This window comes from Daphnia pulex, chromosome 10, assembly GCF_021134715.1.
Source record: "Daphnia pulex isolate KAP4 chromosome 10, ASM2113471v1".
Classification (NCBI taxonomy): Eukaryota; Metazoa; Arthropoda; class Branchiopoda; order Diplostraca; family Daphniidae; genus Daphnia; species Daphnia pulex.
In genome coordinates, this window is record NC_060026.1 from 10,384,197 (window position 1) to 10,396,039 (window position 11,843).

The 11,843-nt window shown below is 36.5% G+C and overlaps 1 protein-coding gene across 1 annotated transcript; it reads right to left on the reverse strand.

Moving 5' to 3' along the window:
- Nucleotides 1-1,676: 1,676 nt before the first annotated feature.
- LOC124205001 lies at nucleotides 1,677-4,918 on the reverse strand. The gene is made up of 9 exons (XM_046602277.1): nucleotides 3,064-4,918; nucleotides 2,882-2,998; nucleotides 2,756-2,818; nucleotides 2,527-2,609; nucleotides 2,382-2,452; nucleotides 2,247-2,312; nucleotides 2,091-2,183; nucleotides 1,875-2,023; nucleotides 1,677-1,819 (listed from the first exon to the last, which is right to left on the reverse strand). The coding sequence occupies exons 1-4, from the start codon at nucleotides 4,805-4,807 to the stop codon at nucleotides 2,563-2,565; spliced, it is 1,971 nt and encodes a 656-aa protein (XP_046458233.1). The 5' UTR covers nucleotides 4,808-4,918; the 3' UTR covers nucleotides 1,677-1,819; nucleotides 1,875-2,023; nucleotides 2,091-2,183; nucleotides 2,247-2,312; nucleotides 2,382-2,452; nucleotides 2,527-2,562.
- Between the last annotated feature and the right edge of the window lie 6,925 nt (nucleotides 4,919-11,843).

Genomic DNA, 11,843 nt, shown 5'->3' on the forward strand with positions numbered 1-11,843 from the left:
TCCCGGAAATAAATCATAAAATGTGGGCCGAAAGATTTGTCTCCACCATAGTTTGTTTGTTCATCTTACCCCTGCAAAATAGACCAACGCAAACAAGTTGACTTTTGGACTATTGGGTAATAAGCAGTAGCAGCCAACAGCAGTGGTCTTACATCTCTGTCAATTCTTGGTAGACAGGCTGTAAACAGTGTATTTTGAAGGCCAAATTATCTTACTGCAATGGAGCTTACGTATTCAAGGTGAAGCAAAGAAACCTGTTATCAAAATTGATTCATTATAAGGTCATAATGTTTGTATGACGCACGTAGCCATTCAGTCGACTCGTTCCACATTTGAGTCATAACAGCGACAAATCAAAATAAATTTTTATATCAATTATTTTTATAATCAAAATGTTTCAAGTTATTCAAGAGTTTTTCACTTCCCTTGGTCTTATTGTTAGAGTTAGGTACGCGAATTTTTCTGAACGAGTACACAATTGAAATGTGAATTCATCGATAAAAAAATAATTTGAAAATTTTGATCCGTACGCGCCTTTTGTAAATTTGGGAATCAAAATTGGTTTTTTACTTTTTGCGTCTACATTTTCTCAGATACAAATTCCAAATTTGATGTGTGTATTTATTTTGTCTAGTTGCATCTACAGTTTAATTTTCGTAAAGATATTCCCACTCTTTAATGAATAAGAGTCGAACGAATTTTCTCCCCTTCCCTTATTTTTCTTACCCTGCGACCGTGAGAAGGAAATAATTAAAATTTATGGAAATCAAATTGAAATAGTAAAAACTTCCTTAAAGATAAACGACACGTGTAGTTGCATCGTTTTCGATTTAATTCCAAGAGAAATTTTAAAATAAAAAAATAAAATAAATTTTTATATCTGGCAATCAAAAAGAGTTTTTCACGTCCCGTGCCCTTGATTTTAGAGATAGAGATATAGCTAGACCAGTGATTTTTTGTTGACGAGTGGCAAGTGACAACTAAACTGAAATGTTAATTCATCTGTAAAAGAATTGTTTGAAAATTAGAAAACCGTAAACGAATTACGGTCAAATGAATTTTCTCCCATTTCAAGGCCTCCAGTTTTTTGTAAATCTGGCAATCAAAATTGGTTTTTAAATTATAACGTCGAGAGTTTTGCAGATAGAAACTTGAAATTTGGTGTATGTATTCAGTAAGTTAAGTTGCATACATACACTAAAAAATTTTAGTCAAGAAATGCCCGTTCCTTAATGAATTGGAACATGAATGAATTATCTTCCCCTCCCCCTTGAATTTCCCCCCAAAAATTCGGGACTACGTTCATGTTTTCTGGTGCGTGTCTCCGATGAAGTTAAACCTCAAAGTGACGCCCCAATTTCCTCCTCCAACATGAAACCCGTGAAATGGGTGTAGTGGTATTCGTTGTCATACAATAACGAGGATGAACCACCATTATAAGAAATCTGCAGCCAAAGTTGATCGCCTTTTTTCAAGTTCAGCGTCGACTGGAGGGTCAACGGACTATATTGATCAACGGGGCCGTTTTGCTCGTGAACAACACTCGCCCCGATTTGATTCCCGTTCAAAAAAAGATTAGAAATAAAATAAACATTAGATGAAGATTTAAGACGCGCCGTTCCCGTGAAAGAGAAAAAATAAATTCCCGGTCGCGGTGCCGTGAATTTTCCCGATGCCAAATTTATGGCGTTTCCCTCGTTCACCCGCGCCAAATCGAACGGAATCGGAGTTCCAGTTGTGTTAAAATTAGAATTTCTCTGGACGTAGAAATGGACGGGCGCAGATTTGACGTCGGCGTATCCGATCCATTTCTGTTTGTCTGTAAACAAAAGATTTAGATGAACAATGACAAATGAAATTAAAACATGACGTACCATTTTGATTGGCAAAAAGTTGCAGTAAATCATTTCCATCTTCTTTAATCCTTTGACGGAAAAGAATCCGCTCAGTTTATGTCCCGTTCGTTGTAGATCCGCACACGAATTTGGCATTCGACCAGTTTTGACTATTTCACTTGTTCGGGCTATTGAAAAGGAAATTCAATTATTTTAATCGTGTATTATAAAACAATTCATTTAAAATATTCTTACCATTTAATTTGGTCACCAAATCCGCAACGGCGGATTTGGTGCTGCCTAATTCGCTTCTCGTTGAAGCCAAATTTTCCAAGCCGGCTGAGGTTGCTGAACCATTTCATTCGATTAAAACTAAATCAATTTATAATAATAAAACATAATTATTTTTACCTGTCAGATCTTTTTTCAGATTTTCTTCAGCGACTTTTAGATCTTGACGCAATTGATTTGAATTCACTACACAATCAAAGATAACAAAATTTAATTCAATTTCTCTCAATTTCGTTCAATATTCGTAAGATTTACTTTTGAGTTCAGTTGACAAATTGTCAAATTTCTGGTCGTTATTTTCGTTTCTGCCAATTCTTTTTCAGTCGCTAAATTTATTTTACGAAAATTTTTTGGATTCAGATATATATGATTTAAAAAAAATATAAATAAGGTAAAATACCCTTTAATTTTGAAAATAAACCATCGAGGTTTTTGGTTAAATCACTAAATCAGCCCTCGTGTTCACCAACTCCTTTTTAGTTTCTGTATTAATAAAAACACAATCAAATGGAATATTTTAAGGCATTATGAGATTGTAGATTATAATGATAAAAATTGTTTGAGTTCTAATTAACTTGAAAAAAATTTCTTATAACATTTTTTCTAGTAGGCCAAAAACGATTAAATACCATTTAACTGGGAAGATAAACTATTAACATTGGCCTTCGTTTTCTCCAACTCCTTTTTAGTCCCTGTACACAAAATTTAAATGCAGTTTTCGTCAGATATAAAATAATTCGAATAATTAAAAATACCTTCTAATTTATTAGTGAAATCAATTCGTGTTTTAGTTAAATCGTTCTTCGCATTTTTCAGTTCCGTTCTCGTTATAACCAAATTATTCACAGTTGCTCTCAACAGCTCAGTGGTGGCTGAAATTCAATTATAATTATTTGTTAATAATTTAATCGAATGTTTGGTCATTCTTTTTTCAAACCTTTGAGTTCGCCCTTTAAATGATTCCATTCGTCAGTGACGGTCAATTCTGTGTGTTCTAAAAATTTTATCGGTGCCGACAGTTCGGCGGTCGTGTAACGAACACCGACGTTTTTATTCTGAAACGATTGAGAATCACGAAATTTGCCCAAATTGATTCGGCTTTGTTGCATCGGTTTGGGCACAAATTTCTCTCCGTCCCATTGGACGTGGTCTTTACTTTCTTTTAATAATTTTGCGATTTCTTCTTTTGAAATTTCTACCCGCCGGGAACGATCGGAATCGTTTGCCATTTTCCCTGAAATTGTTGAACTGATTCTGTCCATGTCAGCCCAACTGTTTGAGTCGAAATTGTGCTGGATTTTTTCTTTATTCTCTGACTTTCTGTCGTGTTCATCCGAACTTTTCTTGGCGTTTTCACTCTTCTCGTTTTCTCGTTCGGTATTGTGAGTGTTACTATTTTCTACTGCGAGTTTAGCGTTAAAACTAAAGACCAACCCACCGCCACCGACTTCCGTGTCAACTTTGTTTGTATTCGATTTGTCATCCCGGGATTTATTGCGGCTGGATTGCCCTTGGTCCGTTGCTTGTGATCTTCTCCTTTCATTTTCATTTGCATCTTTCGATTGATTTTCACGACGAACTTGTTCCTCACGTCTTTTCTCCTCGTCTTTATTACTTGAAGTTAATTTTTCTGTTATTTCAGACTGCCTCTCCGCTTCCTGAAACATATCCGCCAATTTCTTTTGAGTTTCCTTGTCCAGTTTGGTGAGGATTTCATTTAAAGTTTTCGTCGTAATGTCCGGCCGATAATTGTCGTCATTCCAGAAAACAGAGTCCCACATTTTGTCGCTTTGTTTAGTTATTGTCGTTCTGGACGTGACCAGCAAACCTTTTAAAATTTTTGAAATTTGAGATTCCGTATCAGGCGACCCGACCTCGTAGTCGTCAAATGTGTCCATTCGGATGTTGGTGGCCGTTTCCGACAACATTTTCTTCTCGTCGTTGGCCGTCAGAAAAATTTCTTTCTTGTCTCCGAATTTCTGTAAAAGAGTCGAGACTAAATGACCGGAAGTGACGCTGTCGATGCTGATGGCCGTCTGTTTGGTTTGTGACGTCTGCGATGATAAACTGTACAGGAGTTTCAAATGGTCAAATTGTTCGGGATTCGATCGCATTTGACTGGCCAGTTCGTCGCAGATTTTCTGGTCATTACACGATAGAGACAGTCTTAAAGTTTTGCTCTTGTCATAATTTGTCCACTCTGGCGATAGCGAATAATCAACTGTGGCTCTTTTGGTGGCAAGAATGACCTTCTCCAAGGGAATAACTCTCACATTATCGGATTGTATTTCTTGGCCGTTAGATTTGTTTAAATGTTTGACCACTTCATTTTGGACTTTGTCGTTCCACATTTCAATGCGAAATCTCATCTCTGGCTGTTTCGTAACGTTGTTGTAAGAACTAACGGCACTTTTGTGGTCCAGCAGCGCAATGGGAGCGTAGAAATATTTTTTCTGGCTGGCTGTTGTCGTTTGCTTGTGATTATTGGCGTGTTCGTAAATTTCAATGAGAAAGTTGCCGTACTTCATAGAACTTAACGTGTCCGCTGAGATTTGCAGTTTCGCCCAAGAAGAAGAACCGCCAGGGTTGTTTGTTTTTGGGTTTTTGTCTGATTGGCAGTTGCAGCAAATGACCGAAACAAATAAAATGTACCTTACAATCGATTTCGTAGCCATTTCCATCCAAGAATGAAAAAGAAACTTGAAAAGAATTAATTTATAGATGAGGCTGGGGAACAGTAAATTTCGTTGTATGGCACTTTGACGTACGTTTCAAACTAAGCGGGAATTCACGAATAACTGCGTATTCATACAGAAAAATTATGCAGATTCATTTGATTTCGAAGTCCAGCGTCGTGTAGACGATAAAGCAGAAATGTCATCCAATATTCCCGCCATGGTTTTATAAACAGAACCTACTCCGGGTATAACAACAGATTCACGATTCTTTCAAACAAGATAATATACCAACACCAAGAAAATATACAAATAAAATGCCACTGCGTGTCGGCCTTCGAGATTTTATTGTTGTGAGGGTCGTTCGTATTAAAAAAATTACTATTCACTGATGATTCTATAGACTTGAAAAAGATTCTTTTACTATATACCTCCGATTGTCCAAAATGAAATAAATCCAAATCATCTATTGATTTTTCCATAATACTAATAGCGATAATAACACCGGCTATTCGATTTCGACTAAATGATTCGTAGGTACTGCGAAACTAGCAGGCGTAATTAATTGTCCTGTTCTTTTTTTGTGATGTAATATCCTGCATTGCCAGATCACGAAATAGTCCGTATCACACTCTGTCAATGAAACTCCTCCCACAATTTTGCTCCTCCCATTTCACACATATAAATATTCTTGTAAAATCAACCAAATCAGATGTTGAGATAAAATCTAGCACATTATTTGAAGAATTTGATGGGGAATCGGAAGGAATTCACGCAACAACAAACAAACTTGGAATATGAGTCGCAGCTTTAAAAAACGTTTTTTCCCGCCCCTTTTGCACCTTCAACAATTCGTAACTAATTAACAACTTGACTTATCGTTATAAACTTTTGCGCGTTAGTTGGACAAACGTCTAAGGAATCGAATAAAGTTAACGCCAAGGGCTCACGTCAATTCATGCGAGCCACACCTGTTCCACAGTTTGTAAACTGTTATTCAGCCAATCACAGAGCGCCATTGATTCCCTTGGGTTTAAATAATAGTTTTTGGCCCTGTGTTCCTCCCCGCCCATTTATGCCGCTAAAAGCCTTCTAGATTTTCAATCAAGTTGAAAATCTCTCAGGGATAAAATGTATTATATATTACATACAGTAACTTTAGATTAATCTCGAGCGCTTACACATTTTATATTTAAATCAATTTTTTACAGAACGTTCTTTGATCCGACACTCACCAACCGCCCTGCGCTGTATTTTCGATAGCAGTTTGATATTGTCGCACAATTCGCCGGACCATTTTTAAAAACAAACGGCCCACAGCATTCTCCACACTTTTCCTCGGTCTGTTAGAGATGGCCAATTTAAAGTGGCAGTTTTATTTTATTCTATTCCTATTAAATATTTTAAAATGCTGGGAAAATCCAAACATAAATACATGTTCGAAAATGATACTCACGAGTCTTTGATACTGTGGTTTGATGTGACTGTTATCTTCCGTCGCCACTCGCCAGCGTTGAAAATATTTCGTCAAAACTGCACAAGTCGCACTTGAAGGTCGTGTCGAGGTTACAAGTGAAGCCAGCGTATTTACAAGTCTTTTCATTGATTTTCTAAAACAGACTGACCCCAATACGCACTAGTTTAAGGTACAGTCGAGTTTTAATATTATCTGCGCGTCTACTATAGAATTTAATTCGTTCAAGTACGACCGATTGCCGTTTTAAATCTGTTACGGGCTAATTCCTATAAGAAAAATAAGTCCTAAATTGAGAAAAAAAATATTTGTATTCAAATTCAAGCAGTAATTGCCACTGATAATCTCAGAACAATGTTGAACAGAATGCGAACAGGGTAGATTGCGTAAAATATTTTAAAGCTACAAGTAAACCATACAGTTGCATACTGAGGTTTTTTTTCGATTTTCCACCAACTTATAAACAAAGACAATTTCATATTTCTTCTCTCCATACCCCTGGTGGAGTCAAGTACTCAAGTTAATATTTAACCTAAATACATTAAAATTACAAGTTTACAACTAAAAGTAATTGCAAGAATAAGTTTCAATTTTTCTCATGAACTTTGTTCATAACTATGGTATTAGTCACTGATCAAAACCCTCCGGTAAATATTAAACTTAAGTACTTCAAAAATGTATTGCATTTTAGTTTTTTTATTTAACCCATAATCCCCTCTTCTACAATGCCATAATAAAACAGGCAATATCAATTTAAAAAAATATAAAAAAATAACGAAACAATGGGACATTCCAAGCCAAAACGATAAAACCTTGCCGAAACCGAGGTCATATTCCCGAATTAATTTTTTTATGATAAATCTTAAATATAAGTCAAAATAAGACTTTTTGTCGAAGGATTTTGAAAAATAAGGGGATTGGTGGGCGTGGCATTGATTTATATTTTTCGTACCCTGCTGTTACTGTATTCATTTTAATTACAATTTTTTGTATTTTAAACTAAAATAAGGGGAAAATATTGATCAGAATGTGTTAAGGGAATTATAACTTAATTTTAGAAAAAAATCGCGTCGAAATCGGACGACCCAGGTGGCAGCACCATCGATCTTTCCGAACGCTAAAACCACCCTACTTTGAACTACGCGCTAGGGATGACTTCACAAGTTTTTTTCATTTTTTATTCGATCATAATATTACAAAAGATGGTTATCCTAACTTAAGTAGACAAAATTAAAAAATTCCATAAAATGCAAAAAGTGTCAAAATCAAAATCTCGTCAAAATCTCTTTTTTGAAAATTCTTAGAAAAGTTGTTGACACTTTTTTTCCGTGAAAATTACACATTGTATAGCTTAGTATGTCTTCAAAAACATATAAAAAATTCGGGTGAGTGTTATTTTTTTTTTAGTTATAAACGTTTGGCTCTTCCCTAGGGAGCTAAACGCGGCTCTTCCCTAGGAAGACAGGTTTTGTAATATCGAAAAACGAAAGGTACAGGGTTGTAGATCTCGTTACGCTGATCATTTTTAACATGGGGTTTAGGGTGTGCAAATGGGCGGGATTGCCCGTAAAACGCTTTCAAAGTTTCAAGTTTTACGGGGCTGACGCGCAGCACAAGCCGGCCAGAAAGGAGGTTGAGCGGGGGGGGGGGGGGGTAGTGGCGCGTACCCATAGGAGAGGGGTCAGTGAAAGGGGGGTTTACCTAGGCCCCCCCCCCATACGTTCCCATGTTTCCCACTCGGCTACCATGTCAACGGTGATATAATGGTCAGCAACCCAGGCTGCCATTCATGTGAGTACTGAGGATCAAATCCCCGTCAAGTCAACAATGAATTTTCAGAAAAATCGAAATTTTGAAAAATTAAATGCTCAACAGCATCAAACACTTTAATGACATGATGACATAAGCCAATGGTTGGAATGTATATGTCAATGGTGGTCTAATGGTCAGCAGATGATTATGATTTCACTTAAGATTTATCATAAAAAAATTAATTTGGGAATATGACCGCGGCAAGGTTTTGTCGAGTTACAGCTTACGTTACAGCTTAAGTTTGGCCTTCAGCGATACTGTCATATTCAACCCGAAGAGTGTATGTACATTGAGGGCAGACTTAGCATTCAAGGTATTATACCTATGTTCGAAGTGAACAAAAGAATAAAAAAATGAAAAAAATGAATGAACTTTTTTTTACCCTGAAGGCCTGAACTGCATCAAATGCACACGCCAAACTGGGGTGTTTTCAACAACGGGGACTGCTTTAACAATGGCTGCTTCAACAGCTGCGGGTTTAGATTCGTCGTCAACGAAAATTTCAACGTGAGATTCACCACCAGTAAGTTCAAGAACATCAGCAATCTAATCACGAGGGGCATCTCAAAATCAGCAGGAGCTTGAACATGGGCAGCCTCTTCAAGACCAACAGCAGGTTCAAGACCGTCAGAAAATTCATTAGGATGGTCAGCTTATTCAACATCATCAACAGCTTCGACAGCAACATCAAGAACGACTTCATTTCCAATATAGCAACTTCAATGCTAACAGCTCAGCTGGAACATTATTCTGTAAGGTTCAAAAATTTAAAACTGAAAATGAAGAAAATTATTTTGTTATTGTTGTGTATTGCAAACTTACTTCAATATGGTCAGTTGGGTCAACCAAGACGTAGAAGTTACCACGATAATCCTGTTTTTAAATTTGGTTTTTCCGATAAACCATCCTATTAAAAAATACAATCAATCAAAAACATCAATTATTAAAAAACCTAATTTTACCCCCAAGGCAAAAGAGTAAGAACACTTACTCTCCGATGTCTTGCACCTCTCTCCCGAAAATCGCACACGTGAAAGTCAGATATATAGCATTTGATTCGTACTCATCAATATTGTGCTAGAGTTTGGACATTTCATAAGAAAATGTCAAAAAAATTAAAAAAAAGAACTGCATTCTTTCAATAGCTAACGTCGGACGTTCGTCACTCTCACCTTCATCTTTTGTTAATAATAATGATAATAATAATAATAAAATAATAAATGATTGGGCCAACTTACTTTGTAACTCTTAGGTGGACGCTAGAGGAGGACCTCCAAATGTTCTCTGGTTTCTTTTGACATTTACAACGTAGGAATGAACTGTATCCAGTACTTCGACTTTACCAGGCCTCTTCGGGTTGACAGAAGTGGCTATTCCAAATCTGCCTCGAGAAGGGGTGAATAGTTTTGTAGGTTGGAATTTCTCGATTCAGAATCTTGGGAATTCCGATCTGCTCAGGCAAACTAAAATAAATAATAAAATTAATTAATAAAATTAATCAATTCAGTAATTAATAATAACTACTTAACACTACTAAATAGAAATCTTCAACCACGAATCCACAGAGATCACAAAGAGCCCCAAAATCATTTTGTCTTTGAATCTTTTCGTGGCTACAAAAAGATTCCGTGTTTTTCGTGACAAACGCCGCAGTAGAAATTATATGTTAATACAACAAGGTATTGACTAATTAAAAAAGGGGAACGCTCTCATCAAGAAAAAATTGGAGGAAATAGAGCATGAAAGGATGGAAAATCATAGTTTCACAGGTATTTATCGTTAATTTATACAGGAAACAGCAAGTTGAAGATAAAAAGGTTGAAGGTATGTTAGATGAAGCCTAAAGGGGATAGAAGAAGCATCACAGATAGGTCAAGGCTACTTAACGTTACATGAGATGGAAAAAATTGTGTTGGATGGTGGGAAATTATCAATTCAGTTCATCCAAACGAAAAAACCTAAACCATCTGAGTCCTTCCCTAACGAAATCAATTTAATTCACGCAAGGTGTCCGTCTGTGAAACTAAGTCTTGCGTTCCTTTCCGTCCTGTGCGTTCCTCACCTGTGCGTTTCCCTCTTGTGGGTGTTCTTCTTGTGGACCGGACCACCTCGACGACGGCATTGGAGCCAAAAATTGTTGTTAGTTGTCTTTTGGCTAACTAAGCCGACTGCCGAATCATTCTACAGGAAACAGAACCTTCGGTTTTTCCATGAATCGCCTGGAAAACGGTAAAGGATTACTTCCATTAGACCAGCTTATAAAAGAAAAAGAAATATAAGGTATACAATGAAGTAAAGGTATATGTTTGAAAATTTTATTGAAGGGAAAACGAGTGGGGTTCACTCTCTTCAAGTCTCGAGAAAACTAGAAAAGTTGGGGAAAGTCAGCGTAAGACGAAAATTTTCTAAAATAAATCAAAATTATAAAAGTAAGAAGGGGACTAAAACACGTTTTTGAAGGAAACGGTTTCTGAAGGAAAGATAAAATGGGGGGTTGTGTCACGTAGTGTTACCTGCATTTTTTTTTCATTCCTGCATTATTTTGATGTTATTTTTTGACGTAGGAATATATCCAAGAACAGTCGGAGGTTGGGGACACTAACGTCAAACTTCAAGATACGCTCGTCTTTCATTTCCAACTTGTTAACCCGTATTGGTGAAAAGTAACACAATCACCGCCGTTAATGTTTGCATTGAATAGAATTTCTGGAATGACTAAACAGTTAAATCTCGTTTCCTCTCTTCTGCCTTCAAAGAAAAAAAACTAACAAGAAATTAAAAGAATCTTGACTTTTAAACAAGATTGTCCGACTCAGGTAAAAAAAACATCCAGTTGAGACCATCCAGTCAGCAGTCATCACAAAACCAAATTTAAAAAAATTAAATTTAAGATTAAAAAAAAAATTACTAAATCTACCTAATACATAAATTGTGACGAAATTCAAGCCAAATCATCAAAACATTGCAATTTTGACGGCTTCTTGAGCTGCTTTGACTGTCGTGAAGGTGATAAAACCATATCCTTGGCTTTGGTTGGTCCTTGGATTCATCATAAGAGAGAATTCCCAAATCGTACCACACACTTCTCAAACACAAAAAAAGTGTATTCTCATACGTATCTAAAGGAAAATTTCCACCCATGACATAAAGGAATCAGAAAATTTACCAATGTTAACATCCTTGCTATTGAAAGTAGTGATATAATTACCTTACATCCGTTAGGAGGAAAAGTTACCCAGTTTGCTGGTTGGCCTCTACATCTTCTTTCTTTACTCGTCACCTGCAGTTTGTACCATCTTTCGTCCAAAAACTGGTTGAATTTTCACTTCATTAGGCCTCAGCCAACCCAGACCAGTCGACTGCATTAATTTATAAGCAATTTTCCCACAATTAAACTTTGGGGATCAAAGGCAACAATGGTCCTGGCTGACTGTCAAAAGTGTCCTCTTCTTCAGAGTCTGTCTGTGTTGGTTGGGTCGGAAGGATTATGTTATCCACCTCTTCACATACCCCAAGTTCTTCCAAAGCTTGGTATTCTATGTCACTCACACTACGGGCTATGTCTCTGTCAAGGTTTTTTTTTGAAAAGATTGGAAAAAAAGGATTTTAAAAAATTCACCTTTCAAACAGAAGCTAAAAGTCTGAAACGTTTCTGAAATCAGCGAAATCAGCAAAAAATTATTACAACTCTTGTGAGCGGTGTGACGCAAAATTTATGGTTTCTTATCAATTATAACAAATCTTTTGAATATCAGT

Bases quoted from the DNA above. Each gene is read 5' to 3' on its own strand.
- LOC124205001 (XM_046602277.1), bottom strand. From the start codon at position 4,807: ATGGAAATGGCTACGAAATCGATTGTAAGGTACATTTTATTTGTTTCG. The intron at 2,999-3,063 runs GTTTGAAAAAAG...ATTGAATTTCAG, and splicing joins TTTAAAGGGCGAACTCAAAG to CCACCACTGAGCTGTTGAGA. The intron at 2,610-2,755 runs GTATTTAATCGT...TTATTAATACAG, and splicing joins TTTATCTTCCCAGTTAAATG to AAACTAAAAAGGAGTTGGTG.